Source organism: Petromyzon marinus, chromosome 52 (genome assembly GCF_048934315.1).
Source record: "Petromyzon marinus isolate PM22_M1 ecotype Great Lakes invasive population chromosome 52, UKy_Petmar_22M1.pri1.0, whole genome shotgun sequence".
In the NCBI taxonomy this organism is placed as follows: Eukaryota; Metazoa; Chordata; class Hyperoartia; order Petromyzontiformes; family Petromyzontidae; genus Petromyzon; species Petromyzon marinus.
The window spans coordinates 7,929,244-7,947,011 of NC_133718.1; the positions used below are offsets into that span (position 1 = coordinate 7,929,244).

Below are 17,768 nucleotides of genomic sequence, written 5' to 3' on the forward strand. Positions count from 1 at the left end.
ATGAAAGGGTGGTGATAATAATGACAGGGTGGTGATGATTACGATGATGAGAGGGTGGTGGTGTGTTGTATATATAGGCCTTTTCCCAAAATTGAGATTAAGATTAATTCTGCCAATATTTTTTTTTCATAATCGCGGTGTCGCTTGGGGCAAAAGGGGGTGATGCGAAACCCTCGGCCTCACAGCAGCTGCCTTTCACACCCGGCCGCGAAGGAAGGAGCCAGACCTTGAGGAATCAACTTATCACTCCAATAAAAGTAGAACAAACACACACACACATTCCCCAAAACAGCGTGGGGACACAAATCTCCCCAGACGAGGGATGACGAAACAGGCAACGGTTGCTTGGTTAACTTTTTTTTGGTTTCTTCTAACAACGGTAAAAGTTTAAAAAAAATTAGCGACAAGAATAAGTGAACATCATAGACCCACACACTCACTCCGATTAAAAACGAGGCTACAATCTACATTCGTGGGTTATTACTTCTCACATATCATTTTAATACTGATGTTACTCACCTTAATTTCTATTATATCTTGCTATCTGCGTGACTTTACCAAAAACCAAGGAATATTAATTCCAGCAGTCAAGAAGCTTAACTGAAACTTAGTTATACCTCCAATCTCGGGATAGCAAAATAATAATAATAACTCGAAAATAAACAGAGATGGTGCACCGCCAGAGAGCACGGAGCAGGAGAGAGCACGCAGCAGCGCCACCAGCGCCACCAAGTAAGGGGGTCAGCTGCCAGCGGACAAGCGGCGAGCCCCATTGAGCACCTTCAAAGACAAGCGTCGTGCCGACTCAGCTCATCCAGCAGTGACGAGAGGTGTCAGCTGCCAGCGGACAAGCGGCGAGCCCCATTGAGCACCATCAAGACAAGCGTCGTACCGACTCAGCTGTTCCAGCAGTGACGAGAGGTGTCAGTTGCCAGCGGACAAGCGGCGAGCCCCATTGAGCACCATCAAGACAAGCGTCGTAGCGACTCAGCTCATCCAGCAGTGACGAGAGGTGTCAGCTGCCAGAGGACAAGCGGCGAGCCCCATTGAGCACCATCAAGACAAGCGTCGTAGCGACTCAGCTCATCCAGCAGTGACGAGAGGTGTCAGCTGCCAGCGGACAAGCGGCGAGCCCCATTGAGCACCATCAAGACAAGCGTCGTAGCGACTCAGCTCATCCAGCAGTGACGAGAGGTGTCAGCTGCCAGCGGACAAGCGGCGAGCCCCATTGAGCACCATCAAGACAAGCGTCGTACCGACTCAGCTGATCCAGCAGTGACGAGAGGTGTCAGTTGCCAGCGGACAAGCGGCGAGCCCCATTGAGCACCATCAAGACAAGCGTCGTACCGACTCAGCTCATCCAGCAGTGACGAGAGGTGTCAGCTGCCAGCGGACAAGCGGCGAGCACCACGAGCACCTTCAAAGACAAGCGTCGTGCCGACTCAGCTCATCCATCAGAGGAAAGAGCCCGACCAGCCGCCCGTGAGAAAGAGGGAGAGCGAGGAAGCTGTTCGTACGACACGGCCACACTCACACACTACAACGCGTCGCCTGGCGTCTGCTTAACGCAAAGAATTGATCAAGGAGACAAACCACCACACACATAAACACATACTCCGACTAATAATAAGGCCAATGATAAAGTGCGTCAACTATTAGCTGATAACGAAGAACACTGATGCCCATTGAGGTACGTAGACACGGTCGTTTAGAAGTATTTTAGTCGTTATTTTTATTTTAATTGCATAAATATTACCAATGAATCCATTGATGAAAACTAAGCGTTTAGTAACCTACGTTACTAATCTACACACTCAGGGAGAATATTGTGTTGAAATTTTTCTTTTGATCACAGAATCTTGCCCGCGAATTTATTGAAGCCTTAGCCAATTGATAAGCATTTGCTGAAGCAGGCACACTGCCGCACACCATTGTTCCAAGACATTTCATTAATTACATAATCTTGCCAATGAATTCATTGCCATATACTTTTGCCTTCGGGACATGTTTCTTTATTACCATTCGTATGAATATCGTCGCATTAATTGTTAAGGACTTTTTCCTATCGCCGTGTATGCTCGCGTTACTCTGAGGAATTAATCGATTTTTCTGTTACCCAGTTGAACAACGTAATCATTGAGGGTTAAATGTACGGATCAATGAGGAGAATATCTCCAGGATTACTATGTTGACAATTCCAAGCATAAGAGTTCGCATATTAGAGTGTTATGTTTTTGTTTAGAAATTAAATTTGCTTAACACAGAAGTGTCTGAGTGGTGCGTTCCTAAGTTCATACGTAATAATCTTAATTATAAGAACTGTATCCTGCGGTGAGATTTGAATTTGGAGACCTGACATAAAACACTAAGACACGATCAGTAAATATTAAAGCGAGAATAATTGTATTATCCCGATCGATAATACGACCCTAGGAAACGAAGCCGAGTGTAATTTAGCATACTTACATCACACCTGCATAACGTCATACAATTTATTGTATCATCCCGATTGATAATACGACCCTAGACAATGAGGCAGAGCCAATTATCATAACGGCATGTATTAGCATAAGCACATGCATTTACATAACTTAATACAATTACACCTTCCTAATTAGCATAATTGCATAAATTAGCATACATTCGGATAATTCGCATTTCTACATTTTTATTTCATTGTTATTATTTTATATTCATTTTTCAAGACCCGGCATGTACAACATGTGGTGATTATAAGAGGGTGGTTATGATGATGATGAGGTGATGATGATAGGGTGATGATAATGAGAGGGTGGTGGTGGTGATGATGATCATAATGAGAGGGTGATGATGATGAATAGAGGGTGGTGATGATGATGAGAGAGGGTGGTGATGGTAGACAGTGATTCTACGGTAAACCCTCGTTTAATGCGTGTTCACACAACACGTTTTCGCTCTAACGCGGCTCTTCCAATTCGGGGAAACACATTTCGCAACACGGCCGCCCCCATGATTGCCGTGATTGTTCGCGCGATGTAATTGAGTCATCACCGCAGCTGCCGCGTTATCCACGGGCATTCGAATCGCGATCTCTGAACAATGGAAATCCGTGGGCTCGTCGGCGTGTGACAATTACCGTATTCTTTGGATTATACGACGCACCTACCCGCCTCCCCATTAACCCCTCACCCCCCACCCCTGTAATATTAAACAACAGTTGGGGGTACGTCTTTTAATACGGTAGGTGTGTGTGTGAGAGAGAAAGAGATCAGATTTGTCTAACTTAATTCACACCGGGCACAAGTTTTAAGGTGCGTGGGCCCTTAACGTTCAGTCGCCTTCTCAACTCCACAGAATACGGTAACGCATCTGCATCTCTCATCACCACCACCCCGATCCACTCGCTAATGAACGGGACGACGAACACGAAAGCCACGCGAATTCTCGCCCACAGCTGCTGTTGTGTCTGGGCTTAAGTGTCCCAAATTGGTTAATTGCCTGTTTAATCTAAGGGGGGGAGGGGATGGCCAGAATTGCCCACGTGAGAATCCCCCCCCCCCAAGCGCAGCACTTCGCTAGAGAGCTGCGGGTTTTTTCGGGTGGTGAGAAGCCCTCGACCGGCAGTGCCCCGTTGCGCGTTCTCTATACGCGCGCCATGTGCGTCAATCAGGTGGCAAAGACCCGTCCGCCCGTGCGTCTCTTCTGCCTGTGAAAATAAATAAATAAACCCCATCGCTTTAATTTCAGCCGCCGTTTCCAGGATTTTTTTTGGCACTGCCCGCAGGAGCCGCCGTCTCATCTCGCTTGACGAACGAAAAAAAAACACAACCCCTACGCTGACGACAACGGTGAGCCCCACGCATCTCATGTTCGATAGATCGATGTAAACGTCTTCAGTAGGACTTAAACGAAACTAAACTATTTTTATTCTTAGTTTTTTCGGTAAAGTCACGTTGAAGAGAAACAACAAAATAATAATATATATATAAAACAATAAAAAAATTATCACGACGTTTCGACCATAACTCAAACGGTCGTCTTCAGGTGTGTTGGTTCGCATAAATTTATTTTTAAACGGCGCATTTATTTATTTATAAAAAACGTTAGCGCCACGCGCAACGATTTGGCAGTTTGCCCAGGACTAGTCCATCTATATTCTGAAAAGAGGAGGGGGGAGACTATTTTTTTTATAAATAAATAAATGCGCCGTTTAAAAATAAATGTATGCGAACCAACACACCTGAAGACGACCGTTTGAGTTATGGTCGAAACGTCGTGATAATTTTTTATTGTTTTATATATATTTTATTATTTTGTTGTTTCTCTTCAACGTGACTTTACCGAAAAAACTAAGAATATGAATTACTGCAGTCACGAAAGCTTTAAATCAAAATGTAAACTATTTTTGTTTTTTTTCGATTTAAAGCTTTCGTGACTGCAAGGATTCATCTTCTTTGGCTCTTTCGGTAAAGTCACGTAGAATGAGAATAAAATAATAAATTAATAAAATGCCACAATAAAATTATCACGACGTTTCGGCCACAACACAAGTGGCCTTCTTCAGGTGAAAGGAACAGACCTGTCGGGACGACAGAGCTTCATTGAAGCTTCATTGAAGCTCTGTCGTGTTGTGGCCGAAACGTCGTGAGAATTTTATTGTGTTATTTTATTTTATTAATTTATTATTTTTGTTTTACCCACGTAAGGCCCCACTGAGCTACGTAGCTCTTTTTTTTCGGAAGCGACCTGGCTATCGCGAATTGCAGCTCAACCACGTGGACATTTTGTAGCAGCCAAATGCTCTTAAACGAATGTTGATTCGAAATGTGGAGGAGGGGCGGCGGGGGGGGGGGGGGCAACCGGAGGAACCGAATAAAAAGCTGCGCGACCACGGGGAGAGAGACACACACGAACTCCAGATATACAGCAGCAGCCAGACCGTCGGGGTCGGGATCGACCCCACGATCTCCTGCATACCGGGCGAGGTAGTTAACATCTCCTAGCCACCGTGACGAACTTAAGAAATGAAGGGCACGCTAATTGAACATTGAGGCTGGGGTGCAACCTCGTACTCTCGTGGTAGTGCCTTACGCCGACAGTCGGTGAAATCTCGAGTGAGATGTGAACACCTGCCCGCGATGTCCGCCGCGTGTGGAGTCTGGCGGGGTGCGGATTTGGACTTCCATGGAGGGGGAGGGGGTGGTCGCGTTGCGTGCCATGCGGGGGAGAGGGGGGGGGGGTGTGAGTTCCGTGGCCGCTCGACACTTGGGAGACACTCGAAGCCACGGCTCAACTGCTTGCGAGTTTCCAGATTGCGCGGTTCGACTATGGAGAATCCCGCCTCGAGAAAACCCCCGGTGTATGGATCGGACTTGAAGGTCCCGGTTACTAATTTGTTTGCCCTGTTAAACGCCCCCCCCCCCTCCTCCTCCTCTTATATTTGTTCGTAAACTAATGTAGCCGTGCTTTGTCTCGGCTTGTTTTTTACGCCTGGCACGTGCGCAGCAACGGTACCGGCGATGTTCGCCGTTTGCATCGCGACCGCTGTCACCGCTGATTGAATCTCGGATCCGTACCGCTGCGATTCACAAAAAAAATCTCTCGCAACAGAAGCATTTGGCGCAGGCCGGTAAACAAACTTTCTTCTTTAGCAACGAGCATTGTGCAAAACGGCTCCTCGGCCTTATCCAGACCGCGATGCTCAAAAGAACTGCGAGCGCTTTGCTTTTGCTCAACCCCGTGGCTTAATAGCAGCCGGGGACAGTCCCGTAGCGCTGTCATTTGAGTTGTCCGATTGCATGACGGACAGCGGACCGGGTTGTTGTTTATCCCGTGTTGTTGAACGTCTTTCGAAAACCCGTACGTAAGCCATCCGCGCCAATCGTGGAGGTTCGACTTCGGGTGCAGATGATGACTCCCTCCACCCCTCCCTCCCCGTTATCGCGGTAGTCGGGGACCGCGAATGTGAACGCTCTGTTGTACACGGGCGGCATTGTAATCTCTGCCCTTATTACGCGCGCTCTTTAAGATTTAAAATACAGAACCGTCGCTCACACGGCAAGTCCCACAAAGAAGCATTCGGGCTGCCGCCACCGCCATAATAGGGTGGCCGATGATCTCAATGTAGGATCGCCAGAGCTTGGACAATCCTTAAAATCGTCGGTTCTGGCGGGCTGCACAAAACACTCGTCTGCCGTTTTTTTTCCCCCCGCGACCTCCGTGCCAAAAAAAAATTCTGAGCGCGTTACAAACCCTACGGTCGCTACTATACACAAGTCACCCGTTATCGTCGTCTTGTTATCATTATTGTTGCTGTTACCACCAGATTTGTTTAGCTCGCACGCACAGCTCTGCAGGAGACGCCCTGCCCCGCTCCCTCCGCGGGGTGAGTCTGGCCAGGGAGGTGAGCCCCGCTGTGCCCGCGCGATGCCCAGCCTCGACTGCTGTCCTGCGGGGAGAGGAGACGCGCAGCAGCTGCAGCCGCTGCAGCTGCAGGGTCAGGAGATGACTGCGGCGGCGGCGATGAAGATGCTGGTGGCGCCCGTGCACCCCGCCGCCTCCTGCTCCTCGTGCAGGAACGCGGCCGTGTTCCACAAGATCAACGCGCTCCTCGACAACAACCTGAACCTGAGCGGCTTGTGTGCGACCGCCACCCACCCACAGACTTCCACCCACCCACTCACCCACAGACTGCCACTCACCCACCCACTCACCCACAGACCGCCACCCACCCACAGACTTCCACCCACTCACCCACAGACCGCCACACAGACTACCACTCACCCACCCACTCACCCACAGACCACCACTCACAGACTACCATTTTTTAAGTGTTTTGTGCGTTCAGTTGTCCACCGTACATAGCTAACCAATTATCGCGGTTGGCTACGTACGGTGCGAAAGAAGCTATACACACCCCCTCCACAGACCACCCACCCCACCCACCACCACTACAGCACCCAGCCCCACTGAGTAGCGGCATTGGCTGTGTGGCAGGTGGCGGCATAGTTTAGCATGTCTGGGTACCCACACGCGCCGGGTACCCCCTCGCTGGCTCCCCTCCACCACGATCCCCGTGCTCTGTGTATGTTGAACTTCTTTTGCACCTTACGTAGCCAACCGTGCTAATCGGAGGTGTGGGGGGGGGACAACGCACTAAACACAAAGCGGTGATAAAGAAATTATTTTTCAATCTGAGATTTTAAAGTGGATGGTTCCAGTGGCTTCCTAATATCGGAAGGAAGGGCATTCCTGACGGCCGCAGAAGCGCATCTGAAAGCGCCGCGCGATGCGGTGACCATCTCTCCGTTCGACGGCCATCCAAAAATCCGCTGCTGCAGGGATGACCGGAGTTCGCATGAATGTTTACGCGCCTTGCCACAAGACGTTGTCTGGTTCATCTGTGTGGCAAGCACTTTGTGACCTTTTTATAAATGCGTTCGTTGGGGAAGCCGATTGCCAATGTTGCAGCACGCGCGCGCTCTGTCCGACGCAGGTCTATGCACGCCAGCCGAGTGCCCGGCAGCTCCGTCCGAGGGCTCCGCGCGTTCGTCGCAGGCGGCATCGCCGCCGCAACCGTGCCCAGGCACGGCGTGCCAGCCCTCTGCCGACTGCGCGAAGAAACCGCAGCAGCGGCGGCAGCGGCAGCAGCAGCAGCAGCAGCGGGAAGACGCGGATGACGGCGAAGGGAACGTCGTCGTCGTCGCACCACGGAAGATGGATTCGGCCCAGCGCGACGGTGGCGACGCGGAGGCCGACGGGAAGGAGGTCCGAGGAGCGTCGACTGTCGACGTGGAGCTGCTCCGTTTCGCCATTTCGGAATTCCTCGGCGGCGGCGGGGGCGGCGGCGGCCCCGGCACGCAGTGGAAGCTCGCGGAGGACGCAGTTGGTGACGTCGACGTGGCCAAGTTGGGGCCGCACTGCAAAATGACGGTGAGGGCTTTTGAGGTTTTCATTTGTGTCGTGGTGTTTTTTCATCATTCGTGAACCCCAAAGAACAGGAGTCTGAGTGGGGGGGGGGGGGCGTGTGATACTCGCGCACACGCAGAATAAATCAGCCGCAACCCGTTCCACTGAGTAATCCTCCCCCAAGTGGGGGCCACGATTTTTTAAGTTGCCCGTGTTGATTACCCTGCAAGGGTGGAGGGATAACGGTGGGAAGCAGTGGGGGATAACTAGGCAAGGGGGAGAAAGGGGGGGAGTTGTGGGGGGGGGGAGGTTATAACCGAAAGAAAGAAATAACAAACGAGATGTTAGGATCAGCCAGTTTTTATTTACTCCCTTTCATTTCTCCCCCCCCCCTCCCCCCCCGGGAAACGTAAAATTTTTGTGAATGGATTAACGTGACCATTGGCTCGGATGTCGATGCGTTTTTGCTCCAGCATGCAAGAAATATTGGTGACCCAGGGATTCCACGATTATGTCATTTCAGATTCCCAATTTGGAAGAAGATTTTTACAAACTTGTTTGTCGCGTGTACAAGCGTGTTTTTTTTTCCTTACAAAGTGCCACTTTATGATTGCTTCGGCTTGCCGTTGACAGATGGAGAACAATTCTCACTGCCAAATTTGTCCAATTTGAACACTTCGCCTGACACTGGATTGCGTCCTGAAGGCACTTTGCGCAGTGTCAAGCTGAATCTATCCATCGCTAAATGTTGGTCGTCAGAATTGTGAACGGACGCTCTAATTTGGCGCGTTAAACGCTTATACAAGGTGATTCGTAAAATAAATGTTTGGCTGTGGTCAGGTGGTGGAGGGCTTTACAACACCTTTGGCCAGATCAATACGTGGCTTAACCCAAAAAAACAATCTATTTCAAATCCCTAATTATAATGTTGGCTGCAAAAAACCTGCGCTGTTCCCCGTGTCCGGTTCTACAATGTGCAGCAGTTGAGCAGTCGGCAATTAGCCAGGAGTGGAGGTGAGGAGGAGGCGCCAGTGGCCACCAAGAGGTCTTCTGTTCCGGCGGTGACAAGAAAGTCGCGCGACGGGCCGACCGGGAGGGTCCCGCGGGTCATCGAGGCCAGGCCGGTCGCCCCGGCCGATGCGGCGGCCTCCGGCTTGCCGGCCTGTCACATCGAGAAGGAGGCGCTCTTGCACAAGAAGTCTGCAGGTGCCCGTCTCTTCCTCCCCCCTCATGTCGCTGCCACGATGATGATACAACGATGGTGCGGTTAGCACGTTTGGCAGTGTTTTGCAGCTTGTTGCAGTGGTCATGAAATGATGTCGTCGTCAATCAAAAGACAAAAAAAAGATCCGATCACTGTACCGCGCTACTGTAGCTCTGCTGTTACTTCACTGTGCAATGCAGGGCCAAAATGAGGGCCCAATGCCTGTGTGTTCATCCAGCCCTGGCTAATATCACTACCAGGGCACCGCGGTGGCGAGATTGACTGCCTCGCCTGGTATGCAAAGAGGGCGTGGGTTCAATCTCGACCTCTGACGCCTAATATATTTGGAGTTTGCGCGTCTCCGACCCCGTGATCGTGTGGATTTTTCTCCCGGGTCCTCCGGGTTATCCCCTTCCCATTTTAGAATCGCCGTACGTTTTCGAATATTTGGCTGCTATAAATGTCCACGTGGTGATAAGCCCATCTCGTTGGGCTATTGTGGCAAGGTCAATTCTGAAAGAGCTACATAGCTCGTGTTGGGCCTTATCTGGTAAAATACAATTTTCGTTTGGTTTAGATGCGTTTCTCCCGAGTTTTTGATTCCCTTGCCACCCGCGGATTGTGTCTGCCCTGGCGGTGCTCGGTGCAGTAGTGAGCGTCGCCAAATGCGGGTGGAGTGGCAAGCTTCCCAAGAGAAGCCACCAAAGCCCCACCTATTCCTGCAAGGTGTTCATGGGTGGAGTTCCCTGGGACATCACCGAAGGTTGGCGGTGCTGTCCTAATTGGTGTGACCTCTATAGACGTCTGGTTTTTAAAGGCTTAGGTATTCGTTGCCTGTGCGTGGGATATGGTAATCGATTGTTTTGTTGGTATTACAAAAAAATAAACTAATCCGAAAATTCGGCCTAGATACGATGTTTTTGATGATTTACAAGCATGACCTCACAGGCAATTACCTCGCTTATATTAATGTTTCGTCTATGAAAAAACAAGAATGGATTTTACCCTTTATGGAAATAAAACAGATGTTCAAACACCAAATAAAACCTTTTGCGAGGAATCCTGTCTGCATTAACCACACGTACTTGTGGTGAACATACAAACAAACACGCTCTGATGATAATGTCTGCATTGTCTTTTGAAACCGATTGGCCTACACCAGAGACGGCCTTCTTTAGGTCCTAGTTTCTCACCAGTGTCAGTCCAGAGAGCAACGCCCAAAAGGCGAACGGCACAAACACGATGCACTAATCGGAGCATTTCTAGCTCGGCGTGAGCAGCTACAAAATGGGACCTATTTTGCCAGTATCAAAGTATGAAAAAATAAGAATAGAGTCTACCATCTGGGGATAAAGCAGGGTCTAAGCTTGTGTGTGTGTGGGGGGGGGGGGGGTCTGTACGAATCCCGGGATTTTTACATTGCAATGGTCCGTTCAGTGCCCCCCTCCCCCCTCCACCATTGTAAATTCGCGGCAATGTAGAAACGCGCCAACGTGGATTGAAGGAGCCTTCGTGTGAAATTATTTCTTAGAATTAAACACGCGCATTCGTCAAGGGCAGCTCGCGTTCTTAGATTCGGGGGGGGGGGGTGCGGGAAAGCCACAGGCGAGCAGAGAGGGGGGGGAAGCCAAACGCGGGTGCCAACAATTGCCCCCCACGCTCTGCGTGTCCCTCGTATTTTTATGATGGTTTGGTCAACTCCCACCGACGAGTTTGTTTTTACACGCTTTCATTGTTGTATCCTCAAATCTTGTAAGTCAATTTTAACCCACTTCCCAGTGTGGTATCGACTGCAAACTTGGTATGCTTATGTCATACTGATGACAATTACTATATTCTATAATTTAAAAATATATATTTTTATATACATTCTTTTTTTATATGTTATGGTTCGGGTTGGGTCTAATTGTGCACGGTAAACTGACGGCTGTAATTGGCCATGGTCCCCCTTACGTTGTGGCAAGCTTCGGGTCACTTACTGGAGTCGTGGAGTTCTTCCATTACTAGCACGGTACATTTCAACAAAGCGTGTTTTTTTTAATTATTACTTATGATGGTTTGGCCAACTCCCATCGACGATGAGTTGTTGTTGTTGTTGTTCGCGTGCCAGCTGGGATCTTGAACTCCGTGAAGAACTTTGGGCCTCTGGTGGTCGAGTGGCCGGTGCGCGATGGGAAGCAGCAGACGACTCGCAAGGAAGCGTTCCCCAAAGGTATCGTGCAGGTGACCAGTGTGACGTCATTGAAAGTAAGACCCTAACGGAATCCATATATATACAATACATATATATTTTTTGTCAAGTTTAAATGATTTTCATTGCATTTGTAGACGATGCTCTGGTCGTAGCTGCAATTTCTATGAATAACTCAACCAGTAATGGATATCGATTGTAATTTATATGCACACATTAAACCCCCCCCTCCCTCTCTGGCCTTGGCACGTGATTGCCTCACAAGTGACGACATCACATTGATCCCCTCTGAAGGCCGAAACGGGAGGATTTCTCTACAAACTCTGGCTGTCGCCTGATGAGGCTGCTTTTAATTACTGGCGAAACGTCGTACTCGGATTGTAGTGGGTTTACTCTCCAACACACCGGTGTTGCTGTACTAGCAACGAATTGGCACGTTCTGCTTGCGTGACAACCCTTATTGGCTGTGTCCGGTGGTGGCGGCTTTAACGACACGTTTACATTCACGCGATTAACCTGAAACCCTCTGGATGATATTGGTCACGTGTTAAACTGAAATGTCTTAATATTTTCCGGAACGCTGCAAGGCTTTTTTGGGATGAGGATTAGTGGTGTAAGGCGGCACTACCACAGGGGTACAAGCTATGCCTGTCCATAATAATCCTAGATTTTCATGCCCTACATTCCTATAATCCTATTAGAACAAAATAAGGTAAGATGGACGTGGCATGCCAAAATATTTTCGCAGTGATCCAGACTTTTGTGGCTGAAATTAGCCTTTTCTATATAGCACACATGTTTCCACAGCCAAGTATTATGATTCATAATTGACTTCTGGATTTTCCATAAAATGATTGGGCTAAGATTTATCCAAAGACCCTCCGCCACCCGTACCATAAGCTGATAAACATATTAGATTGTCACGTGTAGACACGTTTAACACGAATGTTAATCTGTCGGCTTGTCGACAAGCTGAACTATTTTCACAACTAATCTTAACAATTTATATCCGAAGTTTTGCTTGAAACTGCGTCGAGCATCTTCTGAACAAGATCCAGGAACGTCGTATCAAAGCGCTGAACGTGGTTGTGAGAATTTTTCAACTTTGAGGTGAGCCCAAACCATAACAACTGGCTCAAAAAATGCCTGCCCACGTGACAATTTGATTCGTTTGGTTGTGCCAAGGTGGTGGTGGTGGAGGTTCTAACGACACTAGGCCAGATCATTACGTAGCATAACCTAAACATGTTGCAACGAAGCGTTTGTCGATAAGGTGAAGATATCGACGATGTCGTTTGCTTCTCTGCTTGCGTGTAACGTGCGGTGTTGCGGCTCTCTCTGCGTCAGGCTACGTGTACATCCTGTTTGAGCACGAACGGTCGATACGCGCCCTACTGCAGGCCTGCAAAACCAACTACAACAACGCCTTCGGCTGCAACATGTACTACTACGAGGTGTCGAGCCGCAAAATGAAGAGCAAAGTGGTCGGTACCCGAGCTTGCGTCGTCTTATTTTTTTTTATTTTTACGATCGTCGATTTGACATCGTAGCCAAATCGCCACCTCCGCATCCCCCACAACCACACTTAGAATGTCGCGCTCATTGCGCACAAAGCGCTTGCCACAGATGTGACCCACAATACCTTGCTGATCTCGCCAAGGAGCATAAACCTTCATGACGCGAACTCCGATGGTCATCCTCGCAGCGGCTGTTGGCTGCGAGCCGTCGAACAAAGGCGGTCACCGCATCGCGCGCTTTCAGATGCACTTCCGCGGCCGTCTGGAACGCTCCTCCTTCCGATATTCGAAAGTCACTGGAGCTATGCACTTTTACATCCGGATTGACAACTCATTTCTTTAGGACTGCTTGTGTTTAGTTTCTTGTCCTTACCCTGCACCTCCAATTCGGCACAGATGGCTACGTACAGTGCAAACAAAGTTCTACATGTGTGAACGGCTGCCATTCGCCACTAAGTGGCGGTGAAACATCACCATAGAGCTTGTGCCAAGTATGGTGCACGGTGGAGACCTTGTGGAGTTGCCGAAGGCTTTCTCACGGCGGGAGGGGGGGGGTGGTCACGGGACAAAGACCCCCCCCCCCAGGTGTTGTGGGTTGACCGACCAGATCTGACTGCCAGATGCGCACCACCTCCCTACTGTGTGCCAATCTGCTGCGTTTTAATCTGCCCGGCCCCTTCCGCTCGTCGTTGCGAGCGTCGCTCCTCTGCCCCGTGTTCGCGTGTACCACGCAGTGCCCACAGGCTCTTTGTGGTGGTGAGTTAGAGATAACGACGACGAACTCGGCACACTCGTCAATACCCGCTGCCTTCATCAACTGGCAAAAACAAAACCAGAACCAGGCTTTCCCCCGCTTGCGCGCGATGTTCACGTGCCGCGCAAGCACCAACACCACGAGGGTGCTTTTGGCCAAGCATCCACAGCAGGTGCAGCATTTGATGTCTCAGCCGATGGGGCGAGGGGTGGGGGGGGATTGCTGGGATGGGCCTTCCACCACTCAATGTCCCTTAGCCCACGCAGGTTCACTCCTTATTGGTATAATCACTGTTAATCTGCGCCCTCCCCCCCCTCCAAGGAATAGATCTACTGCCCCCCCCCCCCTTCTGAGAGGAGGCGCTAGAGCCAGGCTTGCGGTGTTGTGTACCTGTGTGTGTACGTGCAGTGGGGGAACGGTAGTGTAGCAGCGGGTTGGCGCGCTGCGAACCCCGGCCAGCCCAGTTTGATTCCCGCTCGCGGCCACCACCAGTGACCATTGCCTGAACCGGTTCCTGGCCTCCCCCCTCGGTCGACTCGGCCTCAAATTAGTTCCCTTGTGCAATATGTAAGCGGGGGGGGGGTGGGGGGAGGGAAATATCTTCACAGGGTAGACGGAGGCAGTTGGGCATGGTGCCGGTCACCCACCCCCTCGTGTGCCCGCTCCGCCCTTCGTAAGTGCTGCTCGATTAACAGCACTTGCCCCATCAGTCTGTTAAGGCTGTACGGGGGGGGGGGGGGGGGATCTTTATTCTGTAGGTGCAGGTGATTCCCTGGGTGGTGGCCGACAGTAACTACACCTGCTTCCCGTCCCCGCGGCTCGAGAGCCACAAGACGGTGTTTGTGGGCGCTCTGCACGGCATGCTCAACGCTGAGGGGCTGGCGGTGATCATGAACGACCTGTTTGGAGGCGTCGTCTATGCTGGAATCGACACCGACAAGTACAAGTACCCCATAGGTACGATAACCTCCCCCCCCCCCCCCCCCCCACCATGCGTAGTTTGCCATCGACACTTCCTTCTTGGGGATCCCGTCGTTGCAGAGTGGGCATCGTATCTCCAAAGTTCCGCTTTTGTGTTCAGAATATATATCTAGCGTGTTATACGCGCCTCGTGAAAACGCTGAAAAACTTCTGACGTGCGCATTTGGACGTTGGCATGGAGGTGCAGGAAAACCCATCGGCTGGCAGGAATGACGCCACAACCGGTATCGGCAATTGACCCAAGCTCCTGTGGTCCTAACGTTGGCATGTTTGACCCAACCGGCAACCTGACGGAGGGGACGCGTGTGTGAGGTTTAACACGCTTATTGCTTTGAGCCCTTGGGTCCGGAAAGCCTCGACCGGAGAATATTTTGAGCTGGCTGTTTTTGACGTCACAATTCGATTTGTTTTCTCAGGGTCTGGCCGCGTAACCTTCAACAACCCCACGAGTTACATGAACGCCGTGACGGCCGCCATCGTGGAAATAAAGACGACAAAGTTCACCAAGAAGGTTAATTGTGTCCTAAACCGAAAATACAAAGGTCTTTTTTTGAGAGATCCCCCCCCCCCCCCCCCGGATCTCAATTCTGGCAGATCGCCCGTTGAAGCTGGTTGTTAATTACCAACCGAAACGTCGGACTCGAATTGTGTAAATGTTGTGTTTACACTCCAACACGCCGGCCGATGTGCTGAGGTTGTAACTAATTGGCACGTTTTATTGGTGACGAATCTTGACCGATTGTCTGTGTCGGGTGGTCTCGCGGTTAACGAGACGTATCTCTGCGCTCGAACTGCAAAAAAAAACGTTTTTGATGTCATGGTCGCGGGAGGGCCCTACTCGCGTGCTTTTAAACCAAAAATGATTCCGCGCCACTTGATGACACCTCCCGAGGCGACGAAGCGCATCGTCCACAGCATCGGCGGTGGAAGTGGATGGAGCTCTACAACCGCTGGTGGAAAATTCCCCCCCCCCCTTACTCCCCCGAGGTTCTAGAGGGGCACTTTGGTCTACTCCTCCCACTCTGACCACACGAGTTGGAAGGGGAGAGGGGGTTGGAACGAATTAAGCCTTTGACGTGCGTTTCCTAATACTCGCTTAACGACCAATACACTTGACAAGTGGTTTCGTGAAACCGATCACCGTCGTCAAAAAGCGGCTCTACTGCGTGTGTGCGACAGCAGCCTTGTGTAACTTTAATGACACACGGCACAACTCCTTTTGAAGTGCGTCTCGCGATGCCGAGAACTCCGTGGTGAGGACCGCTTGCCCGTGGCATCGACGCGAGCCGGTTGTCTCGTTTTGCAGATCCAGATCGACCCGTACCTGGAAGACTCCGTTTGCCAAGTCTGCAGCCACAGCCCTGGAAACTTCTTCTGCCGTGCCACGGTAATCGCCCTTCTATACCGGCTTCACGGTGGGGTCTTAACCTGGGGTGCACGCACACCCCGTGGGGGTGCGTGATATTCACCCTCTCTGGGGTGTGGGGAGTGGGGGGGGGGGGGGGGTGTGAGGCCATGGTCAGATTTTTTTTTTTCCCCGAAGGTAAATTGTCGTAACGCAAATTAAGCATGGGCATGCAAGTTGCAACTTTGTTTAGCAAACCCTCTATTTAGTAACATTTACATTTTATGATTACAAACCAAAGGCTGCAGTAAAGGTTCTCAAGGCCATTGATCTAATCACTATCCCCACCGCAAGGGTGATCACAAATGTCTCGTAGCAAATTCAATGTACTAGCTTGCGTTTATGATCCACTGTCATTTTAAAGGATACCGGAATGTGTTTTGGAGTGTCGTTTTTGGGAAAACAAGCCAATGCGATCAACGTCGTTGGAACCTGAGAATGAACAGGAATTGGGTCTAATAAAACCGACGGGTACATACGCAAAGCTTCCTGCCCATGGGGGACACAGCGTGTGGTGGACGCTCGTGTATTGCACCACCCCAGATAGTATCGATGGCCTTGGCTCATCAGCTTGTGTAGTCGGTGTGAAAGTGAAGCTATGGCAGTGGAGGACTGTGCCAGGGTTAGGAAGTCGACGTGCAGAAGGGAATCTAAGCCAAAGTGTGTACTGCACAGTGAGCAGAGGATTTCTGATGGACTACGTAAACTGATTTTTTTTAAAGCACTCACCATACAGAGCATAGACTACCTCGCCTGGTATACATGAGGTTGTGGTTTCGACTCCGACCCCACGGCCTGTATTTGGAGTTTACATTGTTCTCCCTGCGGTATGGATTTTCGTCCGGGTCCTCCAGTTTTTTCCCATCCACACTTAGAATCGACGTGCGTTGAGAGTATTTGGCCACGCATTTCCACGTGCTGGGCCGCCACTTCGTCGTTGAGCACTCATTAGTGGCCAGGTCGCTTCTGCAAAATAGCTATTTTGCTCGGTGTGGGCCTTACCTGGTAAAATAAAATATGGCTTGTAGTTTAAATACTTTTTGTCCTTGCGGTCGCAACTGTCGCCAGAGGAGACGCGACCGTGCGATGCTGCGGCGGTGTCGCGTGGTGGGTTTTGATGCTCCAGGTCTGCTTCAGCTACTACTGCCGGAGCTGCTGGCAGCTGAGGCACTCGGCGGAGGCGCTCTGCTCGCACCGGCCGCTGATGAGAAACCAGAGGGTGAAGACGGCGCAGTGAGAGATCGCATTTCCTCCTGGGCTTGCGTCTCCTCCTCCTCCTACGTTAACATGAAATTTGTGTGGCCGTCGTATGTATCTTTTTTTTTCCCGTGCGAGGTGAAGAGTGGAGCGGTCGCGTGAGGCGAGGACGCGTGTAACGTCCTCGCGTGGTCGTGGATCTGTGTGTGTGTGTGTGTGGTGTTGATGTTGTTCCTTTGCGACTGTTTGTGACCGCACGTGTCTGTCCCAAATCTCTGCGCCCGGCAGCCACGAGCCGATTCCGGCAACTTCACCCCCCCCCCCCCACCCCCTGTCATTTACAGCACTTATAGTAATAAACACTGCGTTCTTTATATGTAAAGTTTGAAAAATCTATTTAATAAAAATGTTGACTTTTTACGAGATGGCTCGTAATCTGCGTCTCGTTTTATGCCGCCGGTTATCTCACCGTTTTTTTATATTTCGGTAGGGGAATATACACGAGCGTGCTTAAATATCTCCCGTGTGTGTGTGCATACACTTCTAAATATTATCACCTACGAAATTTCGATTGTGACGAACGAAATAACCGTGCCCTTGGCGACATTGCTCATGAACTACGTTCGCCGCTC

At 50.4% G+C, this 17,768-nt stretch overlaps 1 protein-coding gene across 1 annotated transcript; it reads left to right on the forward strand.

The window, feature by feature from the left end:
• The first annotated feature begins 3,495 nt into the window (after window positions 1-3,495).
• On the forward strand, window positions 3,496-17,561 carry LOC116953623 (cytoplasmic polyadenylation element-binding protein 1-like). Its single transcript, XM_032973983.2, has 11 exons — window positions 3,496-3,827; window positions 6,305-6,619; window positions 7,475-7,911; window positions 8,868-9,093; window positions 9,741-9,854; window positions 11,202-11,303; window positions 12,630-12,766; window positions 14,312-14,510; window positions 14,951-15,045; window positions 15,841-15,921; window positions 17,066-17,561. Exons 2-11 carry the CDS (start codon window positions 6,406-6,408, stop codon window positions 17,174-17,176), a joined length of 1,716 nt encoding a protein of 571 aa, XP_032829874.2. The 5' UTR covers window positions 3,496-3,827; window positions 6,305-6,405; the 3' UTR covers window positions 17,177-17,561.
• The last annotated feature ends 207 nt before the right edge of the window (window positions 17,562-17,768 follow it).